Source organism: Pelodiscus sinensis, chromosome 1 (genome assembly GCF_049634645.1).
Source record: "Pelodiscus sinensis isolate JC-2024 chromosome 1, ASM4963464v1, whole genome shotgun sequence".
Taxonomy (NCBI): domain Eukaryota; kingdom Metazoa; phylum Chordata; order Testudines; family Trionychidae; genus Pelodiscus; species Pelodiscus sinensis.
The window spans coordinates 34,570,583-34,585,842 of record NC_134711.1 but is presented as its reverse complement, the minus strand read 5'-3'; the positions used below and the strand labels follow the sequence as shown (position 1 = coordinate 34,585,842).

General features: G+C 39.6%; 1 protein-coding gene across 3 annotated transcripts in view; it reads left to right on the top strand.

The window, feature by feature from the left end:
- Positions 1-9,482, top strand: part of BRD1 (bromodomain containing 1) — a 106,134-nt gene extending 96,652 nt beyond the window's left edge. For all 3 annotated transcript variants that reach the window (XM_075927836.1, XM_075927827.1, XM_025182856.2), the window contains 2 exons: positions 997-1,151; positions 8,013-9,482. In XM_075927836.1, coding sequence (XP_075783951.1) covers positions 997-1,151; positions 8,013-8,196 — 339 coding nt within the window. In that variant the 3' untranslated portion in view covers positions 8,197-9,482. The remainder of the gene's footprint in view (positions 1-996; positions 1,152-8,012) is intronic.
- Positions 9,483-15,260: the final 5,778 nt, after the last annotated feature.

Here is a 15,260-nt window from a genome sequence, read left to right as displayed (position 1 = left end):
AAAACACTATTTCCTGCAGTGAGTAGCTAATCTCTGGCATTCAGTATTGTGATAAATTGTTCAAATACTTTTAAAAGTTAGTCTTTTAATATAGGGTAGATAATTTTATGACTGACTGTTCATAGTAGGTTCATGCCAGGAAATAATATCTAACTCTCATGATGCCTTGTGTTTGCTGAGCATCTCCTGCAGCCAGGAAGGAATTTCTTTCTCAACCTCCATGTGCAGCATTGCAGGATTAACTAGTTGCATTTTGGGTGAGGTTTTTTGCCTTCCTCTGAAGCATCAAGTGTTGACCATTACCAAAGACAGAGTGTACTAGACTTGATAACAGATGAGCTGAACAGGCATCATAAATCAATGGCCAAATTTTTCAAATGCAACTAGTTATTTTTGAGTCAAATTTGCATCAGTTTTCGGGTGCCCAACCTGAGAGATCTTTTAAAGTAGCCTAATTTTCAGAAATTGTCAAATCACCCACATTTTGAAAATTAGGCCTCCCAATATAGGTGTTTCAGTTGGACACCAAAAGTTGAGGCATCAAATATCACTAAATTGTTTTTAAAAATCTTGGTCCATGTTTCTAAACTTTTATTTGTGAATATGTCAACTGTATTTTGATGCTCTGAATTAAGAGTAGTGACCTCTACGGGCCTTTCTATATGCAGCATTGCATCAGTTTAAGTTATGATATGATTTTAAACTGGTTTAATTGTAACAGGTAGAAAATGTACAATCTTATTTTGCTTTAAAGCAGATTAATTTCAGTGTAGCTTAAATTATTTAGGAACACTAAACGAAAAAAAGGTTTAAGGTTGTTTAATTAAATCAGTACAAATTTATATGTAGACAAGGCTTGAATTTATACACATTGGCTGTTTGGTTTGTACAATATTTTCCCAGTTAAATACATTAATAATAAGGAAACCTTTAATTATTAGTGAACACAGATTTTTTTTTAAAAAATTAGGAAATGTCTTTTTTTCCATTTTTTAGATTATTGACCCTAAGATGCCTCGTGTTGCCGGCCATCACAATGGTGTTACAATACCAGTGCCACCTCTAGATGTATTGAAAATTGGAGAACAAATGCAGACCAAATCTGATGAGAGGCTTTTCTTAGTTTTGTTTTTTGACAATAAAAGAAGTTGGTATGTATAGTTATTTAATTAAATATAAGAAACATCTAGTTTAATGCGCTGATTTATAATCCAAAGCAGTAAACCGTATTTTAATTTTAAAAGAAAGTTGAAACACCATTCTCTCCCCATATATAAACTGAAATGTGTATTTAATGTTGAGCATTTCTGAATCTGCTAAAAGGTACTAAGGCCAGTTTTGAAGAATAATATGACAATAAACTGGACACTATACTTCCTTAGTATAGGTTTGGGATCAGAACAGTTTATTGTTTTGATATTGACATATTAAAATTATTCCTTTAATTGCAAAACCTGCTTTGAAGGAGGATAAAGTCTACATTCCTGTGTATAACTCCCTTTTCTTTTCCTTAGTGGATCCTATTCTATTCCACTAAGGGTTACATGCATGCGCCCAGAGCTTCTCAAAGTAGTATTGCTCGGCATTCCACTCATGAACACTTGCAATCTTTCGTAGTTTGCCTGAGGGCGGGGTGGACTGGCTGCATTTCCAGTTCCTTCTCACTGCTACATGGTCCAGATTGGAGCTTCTACGGACCTCATTCTTAGTGCTGCTTTTTCAGAAACAACCTTGTTTTTGTTCATAGTTTGGTTTTTATTTGTTGTATTTTGGTAATTTCTAGACATTCTTATAATTAAGGACTTGGAAAGCCCCTTTGGCATTTTTTTCCTGCCAGAGAATTTACCCCCATAACCACAATGTCTGTGTATTGGATTATGCCAAAGATGCCATGATGCAAAATCTCTGCTTCCTGCCCACACTCCTTTTCCATCAGCAATGAACGTCAGTGCTATTTTTACTGTTAGAGAGAAGCTCAAAGTGCTTCCACATATAATATCTGCCTTTCCTTCTCTACCCGTACACAGGAAGGCCAAGTTTTTCTTCTTAAGAAACAATTCATGAGATAGCCATAGTCTGTGAATTGGATCCTGGCTGGTGAAGCACCCTTTTACACTGGCCTAAGCAATCAAAAACCACTTTCCGTATAGCAGAGCCTCCTTCCAGATATGCTGGTACCAGTGCTACAGATATGAGCCCTAGAAACACACACACAAACTTGGAAATAAGTCCTTCTCTAAATCCAAGAAGGACACTGCTCCTTCTATGAGTTCTGGACATGGAGGTGCTTTGTGCTCCAAAATGCACAAGATTAATAAGAGGCCACGTGACTTACCAAATCCACTGGTACTAGCATTGGATTGGCATGCCTCTCCTGCCTCAGCTTTGCTGGCTTCATCTGATTCATTGGTTCCAAGACAAGTGCCTTAACCAGTTCCAATCCCATAATTAGTCCAGTACCATTGACTCCTGGGAGAAGTGATGCTCCATGTCAGGGCTCTCGCAACTAGATGGAATGTGGGCCTATTCTATGAGAGCGCAACAGTCAAACACATCCGCACTTCATGTTGTGCTACATATGTGCAAACATATGTAAGATACATGTTTCTGTGATGGACATCTAATTCAGTGCAGCAGTCCTCCAGTCTATGGTTCTGCCATCTTCCTTGAACCCTCCTTTTATCTAGGTATTTGTCAATCACCCTCAGTAGAGTTACAGTAGGTACCATCACTCCAAGAAGATATTACTTACCTGTGGCAGGAGGTTCTTTGAGATATCATGCCTATCTATTCCAATTCGCCTGTGCTATGGATCTTCTATAGGACTGCGATTGAGAAGAAACTGCAGAACTTCATGGAAAACCACAAGGCAATACAAGGTCACATGTGCAAACCGCTGAGCACTACTATTTTGAAAACCTCTGGCTCTAGGCACGTGTATAACCCTCAGTTGAATATGGCTAGGGACTATGCATCTCAGACCCCAGTTATAGGTAAATGACCTCCATTTTCACTACAAACTTGTCCTTTTTTCCTTCAGTTTTTCCATCTTTGTAGATAAGTAACTCTACTTCTCCAACTTAATTGAATCCCATACCCAGCCACCCAGTAATTCCACCAATTTTTCACCACTTTTTAGTCATTCCACAAATCCTCGTCTCCTCCTGCCTCAACTTTTCTGTTCTCACAGGGTCTAGCCAATCTTTTTAAAAAATATGGAGTGACCTTGCCCCCTCTTTTCCACTCAGCTGCCCTCCATCTTTCTCCCTGTCAGACACAGAAGTTTCTTATCTACTCTAACCCCTCTGCTTATCCCATTGACTTCATTCCATTCTTCAGTACTCCCTGAATCACACTAGAGATGTGAACGACTAGTCGACTATCTAATAAGCAAGTGCTTACCGGATAGTCGACACACTAGTCGACTAGTTGCTTCCCTCTTCCCCCTCTTCTGCCTCTATCAGAGGCAGCAAGGGGGAGGGGGAAAGAGGAGGGAGTGCTTCAAAGCAGTAGCACCATGTGGAGCCCAGAGTCAGCTGGGGACTCCCCTTGCTCACTCCAGGCTCCATGTGGCACTGTGGCTTTGAAACACATCAGGGAGCACAGGACCAGCAGTGGACTGCTCTGGGGCTATTGCTACACTTCAAAGGCAGAGATGCCCTTATCGACTAATTGAACAGTGAATGCAAATTGAATCAACTATTCGATTAGCCAATTAATCTAAATTTAACATCCCTATATCACACTTATCCTCTGCTTTTCTCTTGTGCTTAAATGTTCGCTCTCTTCTGGCTCTTCCCTCTAACAATGCAAGCATGCTTTTATCTTTCCCAATTAAAAAAAAAAAAAAAACAACTTGACCCTACTTGCCTCTTTTATTATGATCCTGTTTCCATTCTCTTTTTTGTTTCTGAGCTCATTAAAACACTATTTTTAATCATTCTCTAGAGTTCCTCTCCTCCAGTTCCATCCTAGACCCTTTCCATCCTCAGCAGTCCAGTGTGAAACCACTCTTGCCAAAGTTTCTCACTTCTTTCTCACTAAAGCATAGAACCACTATTCTATCCTAATCCTCCATGATGTGGCAGGTGCCTTCAAAACCATCAACTGTGTGTTTTTTAAATCTTGTCCTTCCATGGCTTCTCTGACTGTCCTCCCCTTGTTCTTGTCCTATCTTTCAATTCTTCCTTGAGCAATACTTCCATGTATCATCTCTGACCAATCCGATTAGCTTTTATGATGAGGTAACTGGCTCTGTGGACATGGGGAAGTCGGTGGATGTAATATACCTTGACTTTAGCAAAGCTATTGATACAGTCTCCCACAATATTCTTGCCTGCAAATGAGGGAAGTATGGGTTGGATAAATGGACTGTAAGGTGGTTAGAAAGCTGGCGAACTTGTAGAGCCCAATGGCAGAAGAATCCTAAGCATTGTTACAGGCTGGGGACCAACTGGCTAAGTAGCAGTTCTGCAGAAAAGGACCGGGGGATTACAGTGGATGAGACCTTGATGACCTCCTGAGGTCTCTTCCAACCCTATGATTATATGATCACCTTCTCCTCCTCCTCCTAATTTTCTGTGCAGGTGCCTGAGGACACTGTGTTTGATCCCCTTCACTTTTACCGCTATACCTAATATCTGAGGGTATGTCTAGACTATATCCCTCTTAGACATACCGATATTGCAAATGAAGTGGGGATTTAAATCTCTCGTGGTTCATTTGAATAAAAATGGCCGCTGCATTTTTCCGAGTCAGCAGTTTGTCGGCAAAAAGTGGCTATCAAGACAGGGATCAGGCAACAAAGAAAGTCTTTGTCGGCCGATCCTGTAAACCTCATTTTACGAGGCATAAGGGATCGGCCGACAGCGGCTTTCTTTGTCATCCGATACCCGTCTTGACAGCCGGTTTTTGCTGACAAACAGCTGACTTGGCAAAACGCAGTGGCCATTTTTATTCAAATGAAGCATGGAAAATTTAAATCCCTGCTTCATTTGCAATGTCAGTATGTCTAATTTACATGCCTCTGGTGACAGAGGGATGTAGTCTAGACATACCTTGAGCAGTCTAAATTGCAAACACAAATTCAGCTACTATTTCTAGGTCACAGATTTTGTAACTCTGTTCTCCAGATCCATCTCCTGCAGAATTAAAATCTTGGCCTTTCTCACTGAAATCTCCTTTTGGATGTCTAGCTACAAACTGAAGCTCAGCATGGCTAAAATAGAGTTCTTAATCTTTCCTCCTTAAACCTCCCTTATTTACCTCTTCTCTTGATCACTGTGGACATCACCAACATCCTGCATGTAATTCAGGCCCATAACCTGGACATCATCTTTGACCCAAACCTCTCTGTAGGTCTTTGTGTTTGTGTCTAAATCTTGTGGCTTCTTTCTGAATAATGTATCTAAGATACAGCACCACTTCACAACTAAAACTCTTAGAATCATAGAATACTAGGACTGGAAGGGACCTTGAGAGGTCATCGAGTCCAGTCCCCTGCCCTCATGGCAGGACCTAGTACTGTTTAGACCATCTCTGATAGACATTTATCTAACCTACTCTTAAATATCTCCAGAGATGGAGATTCCACAACCTCCCTAGGCAATTTATTCCAGTGTTTAACTACCCTGACAGGAACTTTTTCTTAATGTACAACCTAAACCTCCCTTGCTGCACTTTAAGCCCATTGCTTCTTGTTCTATCCTCACAGACCACGAAGAACAATTTTTCTCCCTCCTTTTTGTGACACACTTTTAGATACCCGAAAGCTGCTATCATGTCCCCTCTCAATCTTCTCTTTTCCAAACTAAACAAGCCCAATTCTTTCAGTCTTCCTTCATAGGTCATGTTTTCTAGACCTTTAATCATTCTTGTTGCTCTTCTCTGAACCTTCTCCAATTTCTCCACATCTTTCTTGAAATGGAATTGGACACAATACTCCAACTGAGGCCTAATCAGCGCAGAGTAGAGCAGAAGAATGACTTCTTGTGTCTTGCGCACAACACACCTGTTAATGCGAGCTTTCATCATTTTGCATATCAAGTACTGTAACATCATTTTCTCTGGCTTTCACAAATGCAGTTTTGTCCCATTGGTACCCCTTCATAAAACTTCTGCAAAGGCTACTTTCCTAGCCTCTCACTTTGACAATATTGCCTCTTTTTGCATACCTGCACTGACTCCCCATTCTTTATGAAGGCAGATGTACGCTGTTCATTTTCAAGGTACTTCATAGCCTGTCCCCATTCTTTCATTATTAGGGTGTTGACCCTTGCATCTTTTTGGCCTATGGTTTCAACCTCCATTTCAAACAAGCATCTTCATGCTTTATCTTGCATTTGAGAAGTGCTCCTCATGAACACCTGCAAAGTTCATTCTTCAAATCCTTCTTTAGAACTCTCATTTTCTTTGCCTACAGTAGCCTTGACAATGGCTAGATTGCTGGTATATTGAGGTGGCTGTCTATCTTGCTGACTAATATTGTCTCATTACCTTGTACTCCCATGTTTGTCTTTCTATATTCATCTGTTGTTCCTCATGTTCTACTTAGATTATATGATTTCTGGGGTAGGCACCATCTCTGTTCTATTTGTGCAGCACTTAGCACAATAGTGCCCTGTTCTATTACTAGGGGCTCCTAGGTACTACAGCAATACTGAATAATAATCACTTAACAAAAATTCTTCATTAAAGGATGCTACTTAATTTGATTCATTTTCAGTTTTAAAAGGGCTCCCTCATCTTACAAGTTTGAGCAGTTTAACTCTTCAGAAGCATAACTTTCTGCCACCCCTTACTATAAAACATACAGATTGTTTTGAAATAAAGTAATTTCAATATAATTTCATATTTACCTAGTGAGAATATCTTCCCAGTATCTAAGCCAAAGAAAACTGGGATGACTAAAATGAACACCTCTTTCTAAAGAACTAAAAGTACTTATTTATTTTATGTAAACAGAGATCCTTCTTGTATTTGTAAGTCTGTAGTTCAGAGTTCTTTATTTTTGCAACTGTTAATGTTATAGCCTTAACTATTGTACCTAGTAGGACTGGATGAACTTCTGACTTTTTCAGCTTCAGCAGGAGACAATGAGACATCCATTTCAGAATATTTTAGCCTTGTATTTAGGTTGCTTGCCTGCCAAGGGGGGCCCAAATTTGAATTCTGTCTCACCATCAGGAAAAGAGAGTAGAACCTTGGTTTCCCACATTCCAGGTCAGTGCCCTAACCATTGGGCAAGACTACAAGGAAGGTAGTGTTACCTCTAGTCCCCTCCTCTTAGAGCTGTTATTGAAAGATGCATCTGTTTCCCCACACATACACCAAAACTATTTTTCAAGGTCTTGAATAGCATTGATTTATTTTAAACAACCTGGATCAAGACATTTCTATCTAATGTAGAACAGTGAGCCACAAATTCTCTATCCTAGATAGTGAATTGGTTGTATTAAAATGTAGGGTAAATGCAGAATGCTATACTGAGTATACTTTCACTGACTACGGAATTCCCCACTGGAGACCAGAACTAACACTATTTAAGAGTGTGGAATAACCCAATTTTTGGAAAAAAATCGTTGTCCAATAATAGAAATTGAAAAATGATAACTTTAAAAAAATTCTCCTGGTAAAACAGCTGAAACTAGTGGTGACAGACTCCATTACTACCTAATCTAAGCATGAGTTGTATTAATAGCTAGGTATGATTTTGCATCATCATGACACCTATTAAAGTCATTATTCTCTATTAATTACAATCCTGTGGTGCATGTTAGATTTGTAAAACTTGCTTGTTCAACAGAATGATGCTACTTATTTCTTTAACCCTCCACATTAGAAACACAGGTGTTCAATCTTTGGTAAGAGTTTTGCTATTGGATTTTTTTAAGAGAAGTTGTTTTGACACCCTTCATGAGGGCTACACTAACTTTTATGTAGTGCTTCTATGTAAAGATAATTCTGTTAATCTGTGCTTTATTTAACCTAAAATTTATTTTATCTTGTTACAGGCAATGGCTTCCAAAATCCAAAATGATCCCCTTGGGGATTGATGAGACCATTGACAAACTAAAAATGATGGAAGGTCGAAACTCAAGCATTCGTAAAGCTGTGAGAATTGCCTTTGATCGTGCTATGACTCATTTAAGTAGAGTCCATGGAGAGCCAGTCAGTGACTTCAGTGATATTGACTAACGAAGGTGCTACCAAGGCAAGAAACAAACCACACATAGACTTGAACTTTATTAATAACCTCTTCATCTAAAAGAATGTATTGAAAATACAACTCCTTAATCATTGATTCAGTGGCTGAGTTCTGCAAACTTCAAACAGTTGAGCAGTTTTTCTAGATCACCATTGCCATGTAGATTAATGATTTTATCATCGTGTTGTGGTTTGGAGGATTTTCCACTAAATCTGTTAAAATGTCTTGTTCATAGTGTTCATAAATTGTACATATATGTATATTCAACACTTAACTTATTCTGATTTTAGAGGTAGCTCTTTAATTCCCTTTTTTAATTTTGATGGGGAGGGCGTAGGTTTTCATTTCCATGGTTTTTACATGTATTAATAAAAAAGTAAAGTACATAGGCGCCATCTTCCAGCTCAAGGTGCCTAGTTAATCTTATAGCCTAATATCAAAATAACATCAAAGATATGTTTGACTAAATCATATATTATACAATATGGTGCTGCTTGTATCATTTTTCTTTGATCTGTAGCTTTTGAAAGACTTGTGAATGTTTAATTTTGTGTAAAATCATTGCTCTTTGCACAAAGTACCACATATTTAAGGTTGATGTAAATTTACAATAACAAATGTGTATTTTAAGAAAGGAAATTACATTATTTTGGAGGGTACTTTGTGAGAAGGGCATCAAGAGTAAAATGCTATGTACATCACTTGCAAATCACCAAAAAATACTCCATTATTGCCCAAAATAACTTTTTTAGATTTTTTTTTAATTTTGTTTTAAACAAACTTGGCTTAAAGCCAGTGAGCACATTTTTTCAAAACCATCCCATGTATCTCCCATAGATTTTATTTTTTCATATATGTGCCTCCCTGTTTTATTTATTGTAGAAAATGTATTAATTTGCTTTATAACGAGAAATAAATTTGACAAAATATATTGATATGCATTTTTATACAGGCACGTCAGAAGACAACTTGCTTTGGGAGAAAAATGTATTGGAAATTGTATAAAATGACTTGATGGCTTGTGTGTAATTTGATTTTTTGTAATTTGTATGCCTTTTGTTTCCAATGAGGGGATTTATGTAACTTTTAATTTAGAACACTTTGGTAGCAATAGAAACTTTGGATACATTTTTGTATGGTACATGTGATGTATATAGAATTAGTACTTTATTTTTATTTTTAAGAAGTAAAGCATTATGTATGGGTGAGGGTAAAGAAGGAAAGGGGGTTTCCAGAACTGCATTTTTTATATTAAAAATAAAGTCAAGATATTGATTGTTGTAGCTACTTTATTCCTACGTTCACTGAAATACTGAATTTGTAACAATGAAAATGGCAAGGTATGTTTGCAATGTGATTTATAATGACTCCATTATTTATAAATGCACTGTACTGCGTTGAACTCTTTTTTGCAGTGATATCTTAAATACTGTACCAACTTATATAATATGCAACACCAAATAATGCATATGAATGCACAAAGTATTTATGCCCATCTTTTTTTATAATGGATTAGTGAATACAGAAAAACCAATACTTTTTAAGCCTTTTTTTTAAAAAAAAAAAATCATTGAATAGCATTCTGCATTATTAAACTTGCTTGGATCTTTATTTTAAAGGGACAGTCAATTACTTTTTAAATACTTTCCGATGTTTTTATTCTCTATGGTTTGTAATATCCCCTTAGAAACTTGAAATAAACATTTTCTCAACTGATAATTTTGTCCTGCATTTGGCCCATGTGGAATCTTGATTTAGTGTCCATTCTCTAAGATGTAAATTGGATTGTTAAGGAGTAGTGACCATGTAATTAACTTAATCCCTTTCTGGCTATTTTATAAAGAGGGTATAAGGCCAGAAGGAATCCTGTGCTCATCTAGACTGACCTACATATCACAAGGCCCAGAACTTACCTGAAGGTATTCCTATGTGAATTAGAACACTACTTTAAAAATCCAATCTTGATTTCAAATGGCCTATGATAGAGAAGACAACACAATCTTTGTGAAATTGTTCATTCTGGAAAGAACTGTCCTATATGTATTTTGGTCAGAGAGCTCTGGAATGCCAAAGACTGTTCATGTTGGAATTAAAATCACCATGCCAGCAATGTTCTATGTTCAGAAAAAGGACAAATTCTTGCTTTCTCTTCAGGGATCCCTCACTATGTGGAACTAGACCTTGCTTAAAGAAGTTGCCTGAGGTTTCATTTCCTCAGGGAATGAACAGCAATAGGGCCTCAAGATTGGTCCTTAGTTGATGGACCATATCTTCTCCTGTCCTTCTAACCGATATCTTCTCCATATCACTGTCCTATTCCCCTCACCCACCCAAAAACCACTTTCTGCTTCTGGCGAAAGACCACAGTGGTAATAGACACATGATCACAGACTGAGAAATGTTCATGAATTGGTATACTCTCCATTTCACCAGATTAGGTTTAGGAGAGAAGGAGATATCGATGTATGTAAATCTATGTTGTAAATTTAAGATTGTTAGCTCAATTTAGGTTTGTAACGAGAACATTTGCATGGGAACCAGATATTGTACATTTTAGAGTATTACCCGAACTAGGTATTGTAATGTAGGCCAGTTTTGGCCTATTGTTGATTCAGGACTTGTTCGGGGTTAGTTGCATCTCCTGTCTTCTAGGCTGACATTTATACATTTAAAGAATTCCTAACCATCTCGGAAAAGTATCTTACTCCCCCTGAAATTATCTCTGACCATATATCAAAAGTAACCAAATTAGTCACCCAGGTAGGTAGTGGAGCAAAGCCCATTGCATTCACAGACATGCAATTAAATCAATCTGCTCTACTGTGTTTTACTGAGACACTGTTTGTACTATATACTGGAACACTCATAGAATAGGAATCTATAACTCCCCTGAAGAAAAAATAATTGACCGCTGAAGAGATATCATTTGCTCCTTGTTTCTTCTTAGTTTGATTTTTATAGACAAGTATGGTGGGATGGCAGAGTTCGACCTTGGTTTGTCAGTCTGGTATTTCTCCTATTTAAAAAAAAAAGTTTACAGTGGAATGGCTCAGGACCTGCTTGATTGTCATGATCTATGGCCTAGACTTAATCAGAATTAAATTTGTCCAATATGTGAGGCAAAATAACTACAGAGTTGTAATTTATTGCAGCTAGGCATTTTTAGAGAATCAGTTACAGGTAGGTAGTTTTTATTCTTCCACACAATATATTCACCATTCGGTGTCTCTTGTTTTTATTGCTAAAATCCACTTTTTGTCTGCTTTACTGTTGCTATTGCATAACACTTTAACAGCTGTTTTATGAGTGTTTTCTTTTTTGTTGATTGTAATTTTGTGTTTTTACTCAAGAGGGAGCAATATACTTAGGTCATCAGCAGATTAAGAAATATATTTGAATATTTTCTTTTTAAACTTTCACTGCTATGAACATACTCAGTTTCTGTGCTTGCATTATTTCATCTCTTGAAATGTTTGTAGTCTGTTTTAAAATAGCTTTTTAAAAAGGTGGTTTTTTTTTCCAGCAAGTGATCAGTTTTGGAGAAATTGTTTTAAATTTTCTGCTGACTTACAAATGGACCTTTTTTCCATATCCGCTTCCATGTCACATGGAGAGCTGACTTTCAAGATTTCATTCCCTTCATCATGCATGTTCCTTTTACTTTATATATTGTTCTGTTTTCAGTGTTGCAGTTGTGTTGATCCAAGGATCTTAGAACCAAGTTGGGTGAAGTAATAAGCAAGTTTATGGTTTACTAATCTATGATGCACTCACCACCCCTTCTTACAGGGTATACTGCTCACCATCTCTTTTTGTCCTATGACTTCAGAGCTATTAGAGGTCACTTAACATAGAGGTGAGCAATAAAAAAAAGGCAGCCTGCTACAGTTAGTCCTTAGCGGTCTGCCACAACTATGTGTACTTGCGCTTCTGTAGATATTGGACGATCACAGCTCGCATTGGCCGCAAATTGCCATGCGTGGCCAATGTGAGTGGCAGGAAGTGGTGTGGACCGGGACGCTGCTTCCTGCTGCTTGCATTGGCTACAAATGGCAATTCACGGCCAACAAGTGTTGTGAATGTCTGATACCTGCAGAGGAGCAGGTAAACATAGAGGTGGAGGCCTGCCAGGGATATTAACTCTGTGGACTGGATCCAGCCTGCAGGCCAGAGTTTGCCCACCCTTGACTTAACACAAATTGTAAAGAGACTATTTAATGTGATCTACTTATGCTAAGCAATATTTTCTCACCTTGGATTTAGCTGTGACACTCTCAGTATTTTTGCCAGACCTAAAGAAAAGCTTTGTGTTGCACAAAAGTTTGTCGTCTTGTCAAACAAAGTTTTATCTAATAAATAAACCTGAGCTACTTGATTTCTCCCAATATTTTCCAGCTGCCAGTTCCTTTTTAGACAGACTACTGAGTTGATTTTATAATCTTAAAAATAGTGCAATACACCTATTCATTTGTGGCCAGATACTTAGTGTAGGGAAAACACATAGCAGTCAATGGCAGAAAGATTCCAAGGCACAGTATCTCATATAGGAGATGTCTGCAAAGTTGGGCAGTGCTACCTGCTTTTGAAATCAGAGAGGCAATGAGTGAATCATTCCTTCTCGCATCTTGACAAGTGAAAACCGATGACTCATTGGTTAATATTCACAGTTACAGGCTAGCTCCCCGTATGTAGGACTTGTCACCTGTTGCTCTGCACTGTTTCCTGTTACAAATGAAGCAGCGGTGGGTGGGGGAAATGGCAGGTGGGGTCTGGTACACACGGGGAGCTGGCTGGCTGGGCACCCTTCTCCTTGCCGCTCTTGACCTCAGTCCCGACACAGGTTGATACGTTAGCACTGTGTAGCCTCTGGGTGCCAGATATGGTCATGGTCCCACGAGCAGTCATCCTATCATTGTCCTCGAAACGAAGAACAACAAAGCTTGGCACTGACCATCCCCTCAGTAGTGATAGGCTCAGCACTACCGTGGCCTTCTCACTCAGGTTTGCCAGCCTATATTCTGAGGGATCCCTGGGTGGGTTTCTGACAGGTTTACACCAGCAGGTCATCTTCCTTACAGGGTCTGAGCCATGCTCAAGTAGCCACCACCGTGACAATTTTGGAGACTGAGAGCATTTCATCAGTCCCAGGGCATATTGCCCACTGGGCACTCGATGGCTTCATCAAGGTCCCAGCGGCCACTATGAGTTGGCTGGTGCTGGAGCCAGTGCCTCTTGCCACACTGCTACCTAAGACACAGGCACATTACAATCCTAGGACCAACCTAAGGCCAGATCATAAGCCCCTCAGTGGCGTCTTCATCCTCTTCACCAGATGGAAGTGGCGGCAGGCACCTCCATCATCATCCTGCTCTGCAGGGTTGACCTCAGCCTTAATCTCAAAGTAGAAGAGGTCTTGGAAGAGACATTCTGGCCCCTGAAAGACTGTCGAGGGTGGTGCTTTACCTCAATAAGACCATCCTGTCCACAGCCAAACCCCTGCCTCTTTTTCACCAATGGTGAAGGGGTTGCCATGGAGGGTGATCCCATGTGCATGGAATCCAGAGAGGCCTGGAAAGTCATCTTGGCTATGTATAACCCTTCCTCCAGATTGGATTTGAGTGAAGCCTTGTATTAGTCTGGAAGTTGTTCAATAAAAATATTCATTTTGTCTAAGATACGTGTACTTCAACAGTAGGGCCAAATAATTTGTGATTCTGAACTGTAGGGATACAGATGAATAAGCCTTGCAGCCCAAAATATCAAGTCTCTGCCGGTTCTTTTCTTACGGAGTGGACTTGAAGTGGGTCTCTCTGGCCTTGGTGTGAGCTGCTTCAGCTACCAGGGAGATGGGTGCTGGCTGGGTGAACACAAACTCTGCACTTTTGGCTGGCACATAGTATTTTCTGTCGGACCTCTTGGATGTTGGTGACATGGAGTCTGCCAAAGAATCTTTGCAGGATCCACGATAGCCTCATATATAGGGTGGCCTAAATTCCTGCCCATACCTTTTCTTCAGTTGTGGCAAGGATGGGATTCTTGGGGCCCTTTTAGAGTCCAATTGAGCAACATCTCAGGCTGTTCCACAGAGAGAACTGCAGGCAGTGATTCCAAAACCTTCAGTGTCCAATCACCTAGGAGGATATGAAAGATCTGGAGGAGATGCAGGAGGACGACACTGACGAGTCCATAATGCCCCACCCCTGATGGTTGGGGGATAACTTAAGTCCTTTCAGGACTTCTATAAAAGGTTAGTTGATTCACTGGACATCTCCCTAGTCAAAGTACCCAAAATTCAGCACAAACTTACTTAAAAATCTTTCTGTACCAGAATGACTGCCTTATAATGGCTCCCACAGCAAGGGCACAGGAATCCACAGCAAGAACTATCCACTTGTTCAATGCACTGCATTTTTGGAAGTCCTATTTAACTCCCACCCAGGAGCTGGAATTCATAGGTGCAATGCTGAACTGCGTCTGAACACAAGCTAGACTACCACTTCAGTGTTTCCAGTCCCTAGCTCAGTGGTTCCCAAACTTTTCGGCATCACAGCCCCTTTTTGATTTTAGAGAAACCCTTACACCTCCCAGGGGACAAAAAACAAAAATAGCAAAACTTTGAGGGAGGGGATTTTGGGGGTGGGGGTTGGGTTGCCTCGTGCCCCCCTGGAATTTCTGCACACACCCCAGTTTGGGAACCCATGCCCTAGCCATTCTGGCTTAAATCAATCATCGACAGTCACACGATCATCACGTCAGCTACAGTGTATGTGGTCCTGTATGCCCGATTACACATGCAATGCATACAGGAGTGACTCCACACCTGTTTTTGACCACACAAGCACCACCTGCACAAAATCCCGAGCCCTCCAAAAAGGGTAAAAGAATCTTTTCAGTGGTGGTTGCAGTCTGACAACCTTTGCACAAGAGTACCATTCCAACAACCTCACCCCTTTATCACCATAACCCCAGATGTTTCTCTGGAAAGCTGGGGTACCCGCTTGAAGGAACACAAAATTCAGGGAAAGTGCTCTCCACCAGGGTCAGCAGTTCATAA